Source organism: Equus caballus, chromosome X, assembly GCF_041296265.1.
Source record: "Equus caballus isolate H_3958 breed thoroughbred chromosome X, TB-T2T, whole genome shotgun sequence".
NCBI classification, from domain to species: domain Eukaryota; kingdom Metazoa; phylum Chordata; class Mammalia; order Perissodactyla; family Equidae; genus Equus; species Equus caballus.
The window spans coordinates 72,480,241-72,499,309 of NC_091715.1; the positions used below are offsets into that span (position 1 = coordinate 72,480,241).

Below are 19,069 nucleotides of genomic sequence, written 5' to 3' on the forward strand. Positions count from 1 at the left end.
AGAAAATAAATCAGTAAAATCTTCACTCTTTTTTCCTTTAAAATATTTTGTAAAACTATTTTGTTTTTTGACAATTATCCTAATTTATGAAAAAGATCAGAGCTGTGCATTTACCATTGTATCATTGGTCATACTAGGAAATCTCATACATCAGACTTGATCTATTACTATTATTAAATATTGGTTAAATATTACCAATACACAGTCCAGTTTTAAAAGGTAAAAAATATTTTGCTTTAAAAATCATCTGTTTATTGTCAGCAACTGATAAAACATGCACAATTATTATCAGATACTCAAAAGGAGTAAAGGCAGTAAAGTTTTAAACATTTTAATAAACTTTAAATATACATAGTAAGATACACATGGTCAGATAGTCTTCAAAGACTGAAGCGATCAAACAATCAAATTATGATATCCTATACTTCTCTTTAGAGCGCTCACCCTCATCTCCTGGGTTTTCTTCATTGTGTTTTCCAGTTCTTTTTTTCCCTTCCTCTGGTTCATCATCTGAAGACCCATCCTCATCGGATGAAAGATTGGCTTTAATTTCTTCTAAAAGCATCTTCTTGGCAATTCTTGAGAGTAAAAAGACAATAAAAAACTATATAGTTGCTACTGAAGTATAACAAATTAAGAACAAAAATAAAGAATTCTCTGTATCAAAATAGAAATAAATGTGTCAACAGATTTTATATTATAAATACAAGACTATCAAAACCATGTTTTTACCTAAGCTACCAATCAAAACTTTTGAAAATGCTCTTAGCACTGATTTTTCCCCAATTCTATATAATTCTGCGTTACATTGAAAAATCTCAGGATATTTCAACGAACTATTTTGACCAACTGCAATTTCATGCTGGATAACCTTCCAATCCTATACCTGCTCTGCTGCCATCATTCAACAACTACAATATCAGACAGGCCAACAATAGTAAATCAACTTATTCAGACAAATGGCATTCCAAGACAAAACTCCACATGAGAGGATTTATTTAACAGCAAAACATATTCTTAGAAAACTAGTGTGTAATAAACCACTTTATTATGAAACAGTGCCTCAAATTGGTGGATAATATTTTTGGCCCTTAAATTTCAATTTACTTCATAAATTCTGTTAACTAGATGAAAGCATACACCAAACAATAAGTACTGAAGCAATCCGAAATCCCTAATAATATTCAAGCTAGGGTAAAGAAGAGAGAGGACATGAGTGCTATTAATTACATACATGGTAAAAGAACACAAATTACCATAAGTGAGTTTTCACTTTCCAAAAAAGTAGATAGTGCAGTAGCCTCACTCATATCAAAACTTCTCAAGATGCACCTCAAAAACCAATTTGCTAGTGGGAAAATCAACTGCTAAAAGCATGAGAAAGTACTTCTTTAACTAATACCATCTTATGTTAAAATAGAATATATCCCTAATAAATTTCCATGTTTGCACTAAAAGAAGACATCTGAAAATGTAAGATAAAAGCAATCGTGCAGCTTTTGTGCAAGAGGAGATGTTTTGCACCTGGGTGTCCCTTGGATATAAAGTCCTAATTCACAGTAGCAAAGGAATACCTTATAAAAACGTTTAAAAGGAAGGTGGCATGATTCTCAGTTTTCCATGAACTAAGCTCTATGGGATAAACATCCACACAGAAACCAAGATTGCCTCTCTAGCTCAGTCAAAAACTTGCAGCTGGAATTATGGAACTTTTGTTATTTCTGGATTATTTGGATAAGAAATATAAAGATATTTCTCAACATGCACTCAAATTTCAATCAAGAATTCACTCAATAGTAGGAGATGTTAATGCATATTAATGCCTTCTTAATTTTGTTTGAAAGGTAGATTGTTCATTGCTATTTTTATTCAAAGATATATAGCAAAGGCACCTAAACAAACAAAGGAAAATATTTTGAAGCAAAATAGGTAATCACTTCCATAAATGCTTTTTGTATGTCTTTTGGTGTTTTCCCCTACAAACAGATGGATCAGAAATACTTAGACAACACAGTTACCAATCGCTAAAGGAAACCAGAGATCAGTTTGCTTTTCTGAGGGTTTCCACCCTGATTTGTATTTCGATAAAGTGGACATTAGATAACTTCAATTTAAATCCTACTGGAGTTGAGCTGTTAAACATTGCTCTTCAACTTCTAAATCAGTGGTGTACTGACCTGGATTGCACACAGTAAATTTTTTTTAAATGGAGACTAACATAGAGTTGCCAACTTTTCATTTTGCCAAGAAAAAAATTTACACCTAAATATCATTTATTTTCATCATTTTATAAAATAAAGAATATCTCAACACATCCTCCACAAATTAGGAAACAGTTTCAGAATAAAAGGTGGTTCTTTAAATTTAATAAAAGCATCTTCCTAGAAAAACTCTCTAAAACCATCTTTAATACACATTACATTGTGACTTCCCATGGACAAGGAAAACCTTTCTCAAACCAATTTGGGTAAAACCACCGTTTTGGAATGAAGTGGTGTGTGTGTGTGTGTGTGTGTGTGTGTGTGTGTGTGTGTGTAATGTGAAGTAGTGGGTACTACATTACAAATAGAAAAACATAGTTCACTTGTAGTTACCAGATCTTTTATCACCATTTGGGTAGTACAATAATAGCCAACAAAAATACAATTATTAATTTAGTTACTGTAAAGGTTAGTTTAATCTCCTGATTTCAGTTTGTATTTACAAGTTCAAAAAAGTCTTAAATTCCCTATTACCTGTAAATACTTAGTTGCTAATTATAATAAATCATATAATTTTTCTTCTTTCAAATTCTAGACCACTAAGAATATGTCTACTAAATGGGAGGCCAAAATATGTAAACCTAATTCATAATCAAGCTCTGGATTGTCAGGAAGAAACTAAGAAATACGATATACTTGAGATAATAAGATACAATTCTATATCAAATAATAAATCACATAATAAACATGGAATATTAAACAAGATCCACACACTGAAGAATTACACGATTTATCAACAATCTTTAGTAAGACCATAATATATAGAACAATCACAGTCACTTTAGAGGCAGGAAAAAATTACAAACTTCAGAGAACGTTCATTTTCCTCCAAAGTAAAAGTTACACACAGAGTGATGGAGACTCCCTAAGCTTTACCTCACTATGATGTTTTAGGTTTGCCCTCTAACACCTTTTGACCAAAGGAAAACCCAACGTATAGCTATGTACATTAAGCCCTAAAAAGAATAATAAAGTTAAGTCATTCTATATAAAGTATGACTGATGGCCAATATATCAAAGACCCATTGTATCATAAACCTAGCTTATCATATAACCTATACCCCAAAGTTAGAACTTAATTTGAAGGACCTAAGGGTTGAGGCTGACCTTCAACCTGAGTAGTCAGCAAACATGCTGAGGTGAGATGTGTCCCATCTACAAAGCCTGCTGTGAGATGCTTTAAGGGAAACTCCACTACCTTAACTCTTGAGTCACGGGCCACAGAGACTTCAAGGACATCATCACTTGAGAACCAGCTGAGGCTGGCAAAGCATCATTTTGGAGGCCTCGGCCGAACCCGTGCTGGTATGCATGTGTTGGATGTATAGTGATGATCCCTAGTTGATTCTGTTTGCTCTGAAGTTTCCTTTCTTGAGGCTTTCCAGGACGTTTCTGAGAAAATCATCCAGGCAACAAGGTATTGCCCCTGGAATCTCAATGCTCATTATTACATCTTGGGGCAGGTGTAGCATCCAAAGCAGTCACGACTCTATCAGAAGCATTAGAGGCACAGGCTGTGCCACTCTTGTGGCAGAAAACCCCGGCAGAGCCGGAAGTAATGGAGCCACTCCTCCATTTTCCTGAAAGGGAGGGAAGGGAGGGGGGAGAAAGCAAAACAATATGGGAGGAAGGGTAAAAACCCACAAACAAACAATGATCGGAACTCGTGCATGAGAAAATAATAGAACCCCAAAACTCACACAAGCTAAGTCTTCTAAATCACATAATGAACACCAAGATAATGCCTTATTATACCTTATACCTACATCTATTAAAAGAAAGCAAAAATAATATAAGGAATGAGCCCAAGAATGCAAAGACTAACAAGTAATCAGAAAAAAAGAGAGAGAAAGCCAAGAAAGCCTCTAGTAATTCTGATCCTATCTAGAAATGATATGAGTAATGTCTCTTGTTTAAGTGCTCAAACAGTAAAAGAAAGTAAATTGCCTACTGCTGGTAGGTAAATCAATAAGTCAAAACACTGACTTTCTAAAAAAGGAGTGATCAAGAGAAGGACCTCTTGCACCAAGGAGCTTTAGAGAAACAGCCATTACAAAAAGCAATACAAAATGTTAAGGCTAGAAGAGGGACCTCAGAGTCTAATTCTGTCATTTTACAGATGAGGAAATAGGCTTAGAGAGGGGAAATGACTTGGCCAAAGAAACAAAGCTGGTTAGTGGAAAAGCCAGGAGTAGCACCTAAGACCCTGAATCCCAATTTGCTACTAACTTTACTATGCCAGCGCTCTATTCTCTACTCATTCACAACTTCTGTGCTAAGGAGTGCTTGGGCGAATAAACAATAGTCACATTCTTAAAGATGTCTGTATTTCAGTGATTTCCAATATATGTATTTGGAAAGGAAAGAATTCAAGCTTTGGTTTTTAAACATTAAAGAAAAAAAGAGTTCTAAACATCTTTAGTCCAGCATGCTCCATCTCTAAAATGCACTAAGAGGCCATGTCAGATACATTCTACAATCTACTGTTTTCTCTTTTAAGAGGTTCTGAAAACAGGTTTGAAGAAAATTGCTAAATAAAAAATACACTTTTGGGGCCAGCCCCGTGGCATAGAGGTTAAGTTTCCACATTCTGCTTCGGCAGCCAGGGGTTCACCAGTTCGGATCCTGGGGGTGGATCTACACTCCGCTCATCAAGCCATGCTGCGGCAGCATCCCACACAGAAGAACCAGAGGGACTTACAACTAGGATATACAGGTACGTACTGAGGCTTTGGGGAGGAAAAAAAAAAAAAAGAGGAAGATTGGCAACCAGACGTTAGCTCAGGGACCATCTTCCTCACCAAAAAAAGTGTACATTTAAAAAGAAATACATTTTTAAAAGGCCAAACTACTATGTCTCCATACACAAAGGTGACAAATTTTTTTTTATTTTACATTTTGTGCACACTATCCCAATAGAAAAATTAGTTAAAAGAGAGAATTCTGAGTAAGATTGTAGGTTTAAATGCATGCCCTTTAAAGATACAAAACTGTCTAAGTATACGTGGTACTAAAACAACATACCACATTTAAAAGGTTGGTACGTCAGACAATTCAAATGACTACAGCCAAAGAATGTTGAATATTTTTTATGAGAACAGTGTGGTGAACACATATCCTTCTAGCAGGGTGTGAGGCTTCGTTTTAACAAATGTTACGTACTTCAGGGTTAAGAATAAAAAATAAAACATTTCATAGAATTACTATGGAATTTCTCATCTTCAAAATCTGTATTAGTATTTTTAAGTCTTCAGTTCAAAGTTAGTATCTTGAGATGAATCTTTCTATAGAAAAATATGACTAAGGCATAATGATCTGTACCCAAAAATGGTGGAATTCATGAGATAATGATAAAGTCACTAAATAATCAAAAAGCTAAACAACAGTTTGAAACATTTTTTTAGCCACATATCCTACAATGTTTACAGTTAATGAAAACAAGCACTGTTTTCTTTTTAAAATTAGTATCAAATAATTTTTTAAAAAATCTTAGGAGTAGAAAAATAAAAGCTGTATGAAATTAAGAACCCACAGTTTATTAACAATTTATACATAGACTCTTAACGTTTGAATAAACTCAAATTACAAAATATGTATTACGTGATTTTATGCAAAAATCTAAGCCAGTTTTACAGGAAATTTCAACAAAAAATTTACAAACATTGATATAAATCTCGGAAAGTTGATCATATTAAAGAACTAGTTTAATATTTTTTATACTTGAAAGGAGAAAACAAAGAGAATTTCCTCATCTCAATTTTACTTTTGAATTTCAAAGTTAAAGAAAAAAGGAGGAGGCATATATAAACTCAGAGAACTTAATCACTTTTGCTAACACTAGAAAATCCAAACTGTCTTTACCAGGGGGGTATTTCTCATTTTCTGAAAGTCTCGGTATCACCCAAAAACAAAGAAGAGGAAAGGAAGGCTGGAATATAACGTTTAAATCTTAAGCGGAGAGATCACCACTACTGACCATTTCTTTCCTTGCTGAGAATTCTAGCATAAAAAAGAAAGCTGGTGGCAACTGCAATCAGTTTATATATCTATCAATAAATCCTATACGCTGGCTGGATGCCTGTGTTATACTTAAATGACTTACAATACTTACCTGTGCTCTAAAAGACAAAGTAAATTTAAAGAGAATTACCTTAAAATTGTCAGACACGTAAAATCCTTACTCAAACATAAAAACAAATAAAATACTTCATTTAAAATGCTGCCTTTGTTTTTCAAGCACAATAAAGAAGAACCAAAGCAATTTTGCTAACCAAAGAGGAAAAAAAAAAACTTTACAGAAAAAAATTTATTCCAGATTTACCAAATTTGTATAAAGACACATACAGATGATGAACATTTGGAAAAGTGTTTAAAATGGAAACCAAGTAAAAGTCATATGTTAAAGGGACGTGAGACATACTCATGCCATTAATCTTTGTTGAAATCAGGTAAACAATCATTAAATGTCTTAATTAGCATGAACAATATCCAGGAATCATTAATCACTTCCCAAAAATCGCTGGATTAACAGTACAGAGCCTTCATCACAGAATACCCATACCAAGCTCGTAGGAAAAAAACAATCATTTGCATTTTTTCCAGTTTGAAAAGCAAAGAAATAACCAAATGATAAAATAATTGGAAATTTTTAAGGCTTTGGTATAGTCCCACTATAATTCAGTAGAATTTCTATTAACCATGGGCAATTTCTTTAAGCAATCTCCACATCAAATTTTGCTTCTATGAAAAAAAATTATTTAGCCCCACTGAGAGAAAAATTACGCGAAAAACTATGGAGTATTACTAGACCCAATTAAGCATTCTTCAACTATAAAGTAAACATATGTATGTGTATGGCAGGGGAGGGTATCCATATAAAAACTTCCACTTAGTCAAAATTTATTTACAAAAAAATCTAGCAATCTAGTTTTTTCTCTTAAAAGCTCAGTTTTAAATATGTTTCACACTCTGCAAAAAATACAAAAAAAGAATATTCCAAAAATAATTCTTTTTTGGGGGGGAATAGACTCTTCAGTGATTGTTTAGTATGCAACCTCTAAAGACAAGCCTGGTTTTATGATCCTCAACACTAACACTGCTAAACTTACACTACCATCTTATCACTGAGGCTAATTCACTATGTAGGTGTTAAAATACAGGATATTAGAAAACGTTTGGTCAAAATACCCCTATTTATATTGAAAATATTAAGGAATCATAATGCATTTTCAATGCCAGCCTAACTGTAGAATTGCAACCATAATAAAAAAAACCCACATAAATATATGTCTTTTCAATGAAAGAACCAATTTAAAACACAACAGGTATTCAAAAGGCAACATTACCATAATGTCACATTCAAATAACTGACTTTAAAATTATGTGTATAATTTAAATAACCTGACAAACTGTTACTATTCTTCTCCCTTTCAAAAATCATATAAAGCCTAAGCTATGAAATTTGAAGCAAATTCTCAGTTATACAAAATTCAAAACATAAAGTTAGTCTACTATTTATATTTTTTTCTTAAAAGCTCAACCAAAAACATGATAAAAGTTACTGCCAACAAATCTATAATATTTTGTAATGGTTTATTAAATAAATGCAATTAAATAGAAATTAATTTACAAGTTAGACCACTCTATCTCATAATAGCATACATTTATTTTCAAATGTGAATGATGCTACACAATAGTATGTTAAAATAACAGAAACTTATTTATTCACACTTACTAAATATTTGGGACATGGCTAAGTTTTTTAAATGACCTCAAAGTTATCATAGTTATAAAATAGAAAAGATAAATAATAGTGAAATCTATTGTAAAAGTTTTACACAAATATATGTCTTATATAATAAGCCTGTATGTTTCAAGAATTATAAAGTATTTGCTTCCTCAATTTCAGAAATATCAAAATTTCTTTGGCTACAAACTAGCCTGCATATCTTGATTCTAACAAACTCTTTCAACTCTCATCAAAAGATGCATTATAATTAAAATTAAATGCTTGAACAAGAAAAGTTTTACAGAAATTTATTGCATCCAAATAGTTAAGCATTTGCATTAATACACTAGTTACCTCTCCATAAACATCAACACTGAAAATGTATTACAATACTGCTAAAATGGGAAAGCATATGAAATTTATACACAATTTATACACAATTACACAATTGTGTACAAATTTACACACAATTACAATACGCTGTCTAGCAAAATATATCCTACTCAAAAGTCTGAAAATAGTAAAAATAATTCCAAGACTTAATCATGATCTGCAAACAAATTTTTAAAAGTTGCTAAGTGCATATTAAAATATGCCCAAATACATCATCTATACTAAAATAGTTCAAGAAGGTATTTGTATCCCTATCATCAGATAACCCATGAGTATTAGATACCTCTCTGGTATACTGGCTATGAAACAAGTTATTAATGGTATAGTTTATAAAAGCACATTAAACTGAGTATAAGGAAAAACATGCTCAAGATAAAATTCAGTTCTTCTCAAAAGTACTCAACAGGGTTGTATTTTTTAATCACAAACACAAGATGGAATTGAAGATACCTTCCAATAAAATACTTGCCAGTTACAGAGAGACATAAACAAGTAACTTAAAAGATGAAAATATTTATATTTTGACATGCTCTAACACAAAAATTATCATACCTTAACAACACTCTCATTTGGTGGCTAAATATGAAACCAAGGTTCTCACTCACAGTTAAATTAGGATATAGCATGTTTTAAACATTATTAGCCTTTCAGTAACATTTGAGGTCTCATGAGTTACAGGAAAACAAATAGCATAAATAAAAAGGAATTAAAGCATTTAAAGACAATAAATTTTTAAATGCTTTCATAATTTTGCAGTTACCATGTACTATATAAAATCCCTGATGAATAAAATGTATGCCTTTACCATTCCATTCTGGACCTCATCCCTATCCCATAAAATAATTGTGTATATATATTTATTCAAAAAATAAGTAAGCAAGCAGCATTTGAGTCTTTGTGTCCATGATTAAGCTCTATTCAAAAGTGCAAATAAAATTGTTCATTCACCTTAATAAAAATGTTTTCTTGTTAATTAAGGAGAATGCCGATCTATGAAACAGAAAAACCTATCAGCATCAGCAAAATATAAAACAGAGCTAGAGTAACAGCTGGCCCCACAGCATTTACTAACTCAAAGTTAATTACTTATAAAAATATGACACAAAAATTACATGTACATTTTCATGTTTTCTTAATATTAGAGCTTACTATTATGAATAAATGGATGGTTAATATAGTGTTCTTTAGTAAAATCATCAAGTCTATCATAGATTTTTGGCACTGGAATTAACCAGAGGAAATTTCATCCAACTCATTCATTTTAGAGATCAGAAAATTTTGGCAGAGTAGTTAAGTCACTTGCCCAAAATCACACAGACAGTTGTTGGAAAAGTTAGAACTAGTTTAAGTCAGATATTCTTATGCCCATTATTCTAAAATTCCATCCACTACACCACACTGTCTTCTTCTTGAAGATTATGAGTGTAGGGTGTACTACAGTCCAGGAAGGGTTTAAAAGCTATGTAAAAACATTATGGTTATATTCTGAAATACCTTTGTTTTCTTTATTCTTCACTGCTAGGATATGGCTGTGTCTTTGTATTTTTTTTCTTCTTTTAAGGGATTTGTGCCATCCCTTAGTTAAGTAAATCTGTACAGGCTACAGTGTTTTCATTTAAGCCTACTGTTTAAGTCTTGTTAAAGTTAATGCTATCATACTACTTCTATTTTATTTGAAAAATGGTTAAAATCTAAATCAGTCTGGACACTTTGTAAATTGATACTTATTTTGAAAGCAATGTCTTAAATATCTGAGCAATCTCCTTTTTTTCACTTTGAACAGGTTCTAATAAATAGAACCACCATATTGGATGGCACTTAAAAATAATAATAAACTATTGAGGAGAGAGATGTCTGTTGTCACCAATTTATTGAGATATGATTTACTTTCATCAATAAAATAACGTCAAGATTAAAATAATCTCAAAAATTATCACAGTTTACATGGAATCATAAAATTGACAGTGCTGTATTTATAACACACCCTATGCTAGGTGTGTTAATATTTATATTTACTTTCTCTTAAGGTTTCTGAGTTTTAGCCCATTTTCTGGCCTTTCTTTCAAACTTGCAGGAAGACTGTGAGCGAGTCTTTCTAAGGCAGGCACTTCTGGTTTTTACAACCTGCTTGCGGTTCCGTTGCTGCTGTTTGTGCCCACGCCTAGGGTGTGTTATAATCTTTTTAAAGTCCTTACAGATGGAATCATACCTATTCTCAGGATCATTGTCGTCGTCATCATCATCCACTGTGACAGGCACTGATTTAGATAAGGCTTCATCTCCTTGAGGGGAAAAAAGTGTACTTAAAATTAGCTTTAAATTACCTATATAAGTAAAACCATGTAAAATAAAACAGAAAGCCAAAAACTTTAAAAGAACTAGTGGATTCTAAACTGTACTCTGGGATCCGAAACATGAGTAAAAAGAATTTAAAAGGAAAGCATGTGGGGAATTTAAGAAGTGCCAGCAGTAAAATGATAAATATTTGGATCTCATATATTTCAAAGTTCCTTCCCAGAGCACAACGGTTTTATCCTTCCCAGTAAAAAGTCTTTATCATTCACCATCACATTAGCATAATTTCTTGCTGAAATAAGCTTTCTAGTGATTCATTTTAAGTTTAAAGTTAGGAGATGTCTAATTTATCCTGTATCATTCAAGAATAGCAAAATTGCTATTAATATTTTGGTAGTACCAAGTAATTTCAAAATATACTTGAATTTGTATGGTATTCATGAGAAGTGATATACTGAAGTACAGTAAATCTTTTATTTCTTTATAAAAAGCTACATTTCTATCCTTTGATTAAAAATATAAAGAGATTAAGATTTCTGCATTTCATTGTACATAAATTGCACCTTCAAAACAAACTTAAAATACTGAACTCTAGTTAATACTATCTATGCTGAAGTAATTAGGGAGAAGTATGCTGATGTTTACCACTTTGAAATGTCAGCGATTTCAAGGGCATTACAGTGAGCGAAAAAGAGTCAATTTCAAATTTTACATACTTCATTATTCCATCTCAAAATAACAAAAATTACAGATAGAAAAATCAGATTAACAGTTGTCAGGGGTTAATAGTGAGGATAAGCAAGGAGGTGTACATAAAAGGTAGCACAAGGGAACCCTGTGGTAATGGAACAGAATAACTTGCTTGTGGTGACGGTTATACAAAGCTACACGTGACACAATTGCATAGAACTATACTTATACATACACACATACAAACGAATGAGTGCATGTAAAACTGGTGAAATTTGAATAAATCTTTAGTTTCCTGGTTTTGACATCGTATAAAGTTATGTAAGAAGTTACCATTGGGGGAAACTGAATGAAGGGTATCCAAGACCTCCCTGTACACTTTTTTTTTTGCAGCTTCCTGTGAATTTAAGATTATTTCAAAATAAATAGTTAAAAAGGCAAAAAAAAGTCAGATTCATTGATGGATAGATAGAAGGACATACAGATAAACGTGATAAAGCAAATACAGTACAAAGTTAACAGTAGAAGCTTTACTGTATATTTAAATTTTTTCATGACAAAATATTAGGGGAAAATGTTGGAGGAAAAAAATCCATAAAGAACACAGACACCTACAGGTTCATGATAGAAATACTCTAAACATAGAAAGGCAAAAAATAAATCTCACAACATCCTAGCAAACACATAATACATACCTCATTCAAACAGACCAATCTTCAAATGAAATATTGGTAGTACTATTACTGTCGTTCCTCTTTACTACCCCTTTCAAAATATGACCCATCCTTTAAAGTCGAGTTCAAATGCTACCTGTTCTTTTAAGTCTTCCTCCAATATTTAGATTAAATGGCTCACTTGCTATTTATCACACAGCCCCATTTTAGTCTTATGTCTTCCTTCTGGTATTCTTTTTTTAGTAAAATAAGAATTTATCTTTGTCCATATTGCTCAGTGGACCGCAATCTCCTAGGACCATGTTCTTCACCTTAGTTGCTCATGTCATTCCCAAGACCCAATTTCTAGGAAAATGTCGTACCCCATAATAGGATACCCAACTGCTGCTGAATATTTGGAATCCTCTAAATTCATGGGAGCGGGGAAGGCTTTTTAAGAGCTCATAAAAATTGTCACCTAAAAAGACAAAATTGGCCCATTCGCAGCAACGTGGACGGACCTCGAGGGTATTATGTTAAGCGAAATAAGCCAGTCAGAGAAAGACGAACTCTATATGACTCCACTCATAGGTGGAAGTTAACATATTGACAAGGAGATCTGATCGGTGGTTACCAGGGAAAAGGGGGGGTGGGCACAAAGGGGGAAGAGGTGTACCCACAACATGACTAACAATAATGTACAACTGAAATCTCACAAGGTTGTAATCTATCATAACATTAATAAAAAAAAATTGTCACCTAAATTAATTGGACATATTAGGGAAATAAGTAAATTTAGCATGTTTATACATGCATGCAAGCAAATTCTTAAAGAATGTCACTTATCATTGGCTCTCACCCAAACATCTTGAAAAACAGTATTTTTTTACATACTTATTTTCAGTGCCTTTCATATTCTTTCCTGCTCAAATATTTCTATTGATGAAGTCCAATTTTTAGGTGTGTTAATTCCCTAGCAAATTTATCTTCTTTTTTTCATCTAAAGTAATCAATTCCAAGAAATACTCAGGGTAAGAAAAATCTGGACAACTCTTGTTCCAGCAAATAGTTGAGAGACTGACATCTGCTGAAGTGCTGAATTCTCTCTCTGGAGAAAAGGTTCACCTCCTAATTAGCACAATGGTCCTTCAGAACAAAGTTACATAAGTCAAAAAAGAACACAATGATCTAGATTAGCGCTGGGTTAAGAAAATTATTGGGAAATGCACCCTCTGAGTATTTGCCATATGTTAGAATCTCTTCTTAAGATATAATGAATACATATGACTAAGATATAATGAATACATATGACTTATTACACTAGGTATTAATAGTTCCGAACATGAGAGGTATATCATAGAAACCATCATATGTGTCAAATCAAGTGAGATTTTTGGGGGAAAAAATTAGTATTTAAAATCAAACGTTGATTTCACTAGGGAAGCTGTTTAATCATGGAAACCAGTTTTCCAAAGTTTAAGACTAGTTCAATAACCTAGAATTTGTTAATGAGAATACTCCATGTAACTAATCACAATATTATTCTTATACCCTAATCCTTAATAAGAGTTTTCCCAACTAAACTGATAACTAAAACATTCATTTGATATGAAAGTAACTATTAGATTGTGTTTTGAATACAAGTCCACAATTTCTTATACACAATTCTGAAATCCAAAAAGCTCTCAAAACTTCGTTTTTGTGAGGTGGTGCGAAAGTTCATTTGGCAGCAAAACCTGATCTGAACTGTTTATTTCTCTAAGTGTGAATGTTCGTGTTTTGCTGCAGAAACACTAATGTGTTTGATTATGGGGGTGTTGCTTCAGGCCCTGTTGGGGTTTTTATATAATATACGGTAGCTACTCTTTATTATCTTTCTAAAAACCAAGAAAGCTGAAAATTCTGAAACATATTAGGCCCCAAGAATTTCAGGGACCGCAGATCTGTAGTTACAACAACCATGCAGACAGAGCTCCAGCTCGGCATCTGATATAGCAGAGCATTAAACTGAGTACACCATGCATATCACAGTTGGTTTTCAAATCAACTCATTAGATAAGTGCTCCATAAAAGGAATTTAAAGTTTTATTAAAAACCAAGATTCAAGTTAATTCCATTAAAATCCAATTTGGATAAATGGAAAATCCTAACATAAGAAATGAAAGGAAAATTTTAAACATTCTGCCTGTGCTGGAAACACAGTTTTATGTGAAATCTACTTTATACAAATTTTAAAATAAATTTCAAATGTCCCTGTTAAACTGACAGGTTTTACTGACCAAGAAAAAAGACAGTATGAGTGACAAGTATACATTTATCATACAATTTAATCCATCTACTTTTTGGATTTCTTTCTTCCTTTACTTTGTTAAAGACAGAAACATCTGTTCATGTCAATAGAAAAAATTAATCAGCACCAGAAAAGGGTTTTGATGAAATAAATTTAAATTTTTCAGAGGATTTCAAGGGACACAAAGCTAATCTTTGTCCAATTTTAAAAGTCATATGAATGGCAAAGCAGTTAAAACTGTCACACACTATGTTATACCAGTACCAAACACTCACCTCCATTACACGAATAAATACCTACTGAACTACTGGCACCAATCTGATTTTCCTTCATAAACTACTGTACATTACTCCAGAGAAAAGCATTAAACATTGATAAAGAAATTTTATCTACCCAGCAAACTTGGTATACCTGATACAGAATACTGACAATGTTTGAAATACCTTCCAATTATGGCATAAAAATAAACGGAGAAAGGCTTTCAAGTAAATCTCTAAAGAATTTTTAAATGGTCTTTTCCTAAACAGTAACTTTGCATTTGACTGGCTTCAAGGAAAATTAAACAATATAGTTATTCAAGAGGGGAAAAGTACAAATTACAAAATTTTTATCTATTTTTGCATACCTGAAGATTGGCAAAATCCAGTATGTGAAGACAGCACTAAATTTTCAGTCACAGGCTTAATTTTCTGTTCATCACTGCTCCCCTCGCCTACAGAATTCTGATCGTCTTCTCCTATATCAGAAGATGAGGAGGAACTAACATCAGCTTGCTTCCTTTTAGTGCTTGCCCTTAGGGAGTTTCTCATTTTCTCCTTGACGTTGCCTGTCTTCTTTTTAGCTGAAGTTCTTTGCTTCTTCAGCTTTTTATTATCTTCAGAACTTTCCTCAGCATCAGAAGATGATGAGCCACTTTGCACTTCCTTGGTATTTCTCTTTGAATTGAAATTTCTTCTTTCCTTCAATTCTATTCTTTTCAGTCTCTTATCAGAAGAATCACAACCATCTTCTTTCACGGAATATTTCTCAGTATCAGATGATGAACAATCTTGTCTCTTCCTTGAAATCTTTTCAGGTAAGTTGCACCTTTTCTTCTCTCTACCGGATGCTCCCTTCTTACTCCTTTTATCCTCTGAAGAATCATGACTATCTCTTTTCCCTGATAACTTCCCAGCATTGTAGGATAATGCATCCTTCTTTCTAGAAGTTCTATCTTTTATTTTTTTACTTTTCTTTTCCCCATCAGCAGTGTCATTCTTATTTTGTTTTATGCCTTTAGGAAAATGACAAATTTTTTCCCCTTCAGGTAATTTCTCAGTACCATCAGATGATGATTCACACTGTTGTTCCATCTTAATTACTTTTTTCTTCAAGTCTATAGTTTTCTTTTCTTTTTCTCCAGTTCCCTTTTTGCTCTGCTTTTTATCATCTTCAGAGGATTCATCACTCTGATCTTTCTTTGGGAACTTCTCAGCAACATCAGATAAGCCACCCTGTACCTTCTTATATGTTTTGGTTTTCAGATGCTTATTCTTTTCTTTAGTTTCAGCGACCTTTTTGTCATCTGGAGAATTAAAACTCTCCTCTTTCCCAGAAGGCGGCTTATCAGCACCGTCAGAAAAAACACCTGGTTCTGGCTGCTGCTGCTTAGAGAACGGATCTCTCAATTCCATGACGGCCTTGTCTTTATCAACTGTGCCTTCTGCTGAAGAGAAATTCTCTCTCTCTTGTTTCCTTTCAGCATCATCAGATGATCCTTCTTGTGCGGTCTTCAAACTTTTCTGCCCTTGATTATCCATTCCTTTATTCCTCTGTTTTTCATCTTCGGAAGAATCATAATCTTCGTTATTTGGAACTCTTTTTTTGGTTGTTCTGGCAGCCCCGATTTTACTCATGCTCTTTATCTCTTTTTCTAATTCTGAGTCATAATTAGAAGATTCAGAGTGGTTTTCTCGTTTCTTTTTAGAAATCATAGACCTTTTAGCTGATTTGCCTTTTTTAATATCAAAATCTGAGCCAGAAGTAGAACTTTTTCGTTTCCTTTTTCCTTTATCATCTTTCCCTGATTGAGTCTTTAGATCATACAGAGTCTTCTCATGACTTGTATGGGTTTCATTAATATCAGTATCTGAAGAAGAACTGTGACTCATCCTTGATACCTCTTTGAGGATTGCTAGCATTTCATCAGAATCTGAATTTTGATCCATAATCTCTGACTGCTTAGATTTAGGCAATTTATTGGGTTTGGGATTATCTAAAGCACTGTCAGAAGAATTCCGCTTATCCTTTTTTCTCATTTGAACTGCTAGTTTTTGTTTTTCCTTAACTGTTTCATTACTTTCTTCATCTGAATTAGACGTTGCAGGGTTGGTTTCTGTCTGTCGCCTCAGGGGTGTAGTCTTTACACGTGGGGATCTTCGAAGATCAGATTCTTCTGAAAGTAACGGAACTTCACTTTCAACCAAAAGCTCGTCATTCTTTTCCTGTCCAAGTCCACAGTTCTCTGGCTTGGAGCTCAGACCAGAACTTTTATAGCCATCTTTATCTTGTGGAACTTCCTGACAATCAGCACCTTTAATTGGGGAATTAGAAAGGGAAACAGGGGTGAGTTTAACATATAATTCTTTTGTTACTTTAGCTGTAGTTTTTGATTTAATACCTCCTCTGTTGTCTTTTGAAGTAATATTTAATTTTACAGAAGAACTCTCCAGTTCTTGCTCAGTTCCACTATTACCATCTCCCAGGTAGTCAGCTGAACTCTGAACTTCCATAGCTGTCTCAAGATTCTCAAAAATGTCTTCTGGAACTGAAGAAGGAACAGACACAATATCCATGTCTAAGTCTTCAGAAGTGTTAGTAGGTTCATACTGAGGTTCTGCTTTTTTATCAGATTTCTTATGTTCACCACTGGTACTTTTATCTGCTCTTTGTTCCTCTACTGGAACACTCTGATCCATGTGCTCACTGTCTACCTGCTTTCTTGACAATTTAGCTTCTGATTTTGAAATATCCTTCTTTTCCATAGCAAAGGGTTTTTCTCCTTTTCGTACTTTTGTTTCAGACTTACCATCTATGACTTTATGCTCTTTGGTATTTTTCTCTTTGTTTACAGCATCCAAAGCTCGAATCTCCGAATTCAAATCTTCTTCTAATGCAAGATGAGCTTTCTTGATATCAGCCAACACAGATTTAAAAGCCTTAAGCTGACGTAACTTTGTAGCAGAATTGATTTCTGAATTATCTGTTGCCTGCTTCAAAAACTTAACATAACTGGAGTTCATGTTGGCTGTGGTCTCAATCAGTTTTTTTGCCTTCTTAATCATCTCTTTGGGCACAATTAGTGCTGAATAAGAGTAGGTTACAGAACCAGAACATGAATCATCTAATTTCTTTTCTTCTCCATTACAACTTGAACTATTTTTCTTTGGAGAAAATCTGGGTGTATGGTCATATACTTTACTACTCTTTTCATTGTCAACTTTAATCTTCTTCTTATTTTGTTGCAACAACTGTTCTAAATTTTCAAAGACACTGTTACATGCAGTGACCAAGTCCAACAAAGGCTCCGGGTGACAAATGTAGCAATACCACTGGTTGTTTTCATCCATTATTGTAGACAGCTCCTTTCGACCAAGGTTGCGCAGAATGCATTTCTTGCAGAAGGCATTATGGCAAAAGTCACAACAAATCAAGTTTCCACCTTCTGCACACCATCTGAAATTATTTAAAGATTAAAATATTATTCCCAAATAAAACTCATTTTAAATCTTCTTCATTATTAAAGCAATTTAAATTTTCCTGTCAGCAATTTTAACAGTGAAGTAATTTAGGTCATCTTTTATTCTTTATTAGAAACTTAAAACACATAAATCTAAGGCTTTGTGGAAAAGAACAATCTTCCATTAAAGACATTGATGATACTACAAAAAATGGATTTAACAACAGACTATGTAAGAATTTCCCACCAAAAATAGTCAACACCGAATTTTAGTTCATCTTGATTTATTACCTACCTACATTGTTCATCCATTCCATCTGAGTCACGGCTAATATCATCACTCATGTAATATTTAAAGCAATTCTATTAAAAGAAAAGGGGAAGGGAAAATTTTATTCAAAATTGGTAACATTCATAAAGGACAAAAACTTTATTTTTCAAGTCATTAAAAAAGTAATGGGAATACGTGTGTGGGGGGGCGGGGTTTAGAGAATCAAAGCAAAAACACTGTACTACCAAGTACTAGCACTTTCCAGACACAGGAATATCCAAGAAATTAATTCCTTGAAATAGATTTCTGTACCATCAAGCACCACTATGCCTTACAGAAAAGTTTATAAAAAGTTTTGGTAAATTCCTGACCTCATACAGCTAGTTACTAAAGCTCTACATAAAAAAGTATTAGATGTTGTTGCTACTTAATAAATTTAACAGTTATCATATATAGACAGCTACTATGTGTACAGCTAACCAACATTATCCTACATTAACCTACATTATCTTTAAATCTCAAAATATCTACTATGCAAGGTAGGAGGTATTACACCCAATTTGAAAGAAAAGGCTAAGATTTATTAATATGTAAATGAATCTAAAGTTATACAACTATTAAGAGGCAAAGCTAGTATTCAAATCCAAGTCTGACTAACTTTAAATTCCTTTTCATTGCAACTGCAGAAAGGGTAGGTTCTTGGCCCACTGATGAAAACTACCGATTACTGAAATGGGGTAGGCTCAACAGACTGGCTCTTGAAGAAAACC

At 33.2% G+C, this 19,069-nt stretch overlaps 1 protein-coding gene across 19 annotated transcripts in view; it reads right to left on the reverse strand.

Moving 5' to 3' along the window:
• ATRX (ATRX chromatin remodeler) overlaps nt 1-19,069 on the reverse strand; it is a 240,790-nt gene that overhangs the window by 140,757 nt on the left and 80,964 nt on the right. For 4 of the 19 annotated variants that reach the window (XM_070257353.1, XM_070257349.1, XM_070257352.1 and 1 more), the window contains 6 exons: nt 18,324-18,391; nt 17,378-18,024; nt 16,970-17,116; nt 14,936-16,882; nt 10,592-10,664; nt 445-578 (listed from right to left, as the gene is read on the reverse strand). In XM_070257353.1, coding sequence (XP_070113454.1) covers nt 445-578; nt 10,592-10,664; nt 14,936-16,882; nt 16,970-17,116; nt 17,378-18,024; nt 18,324-18,391 — 3,016 coding nt within the window. Of the gene's footprint in view, nt 1-444; nt 579-10,591; nt 10,665-14,935; nt 18,025-18,323; nt 18,392-19,069 lie in introns of all 19 variants that reach the window. The other 15 variants (XM_070257356.1, XM_014728990.3, XM_070257355.1 and 12 more) reach the window with 4 other exon arrangements.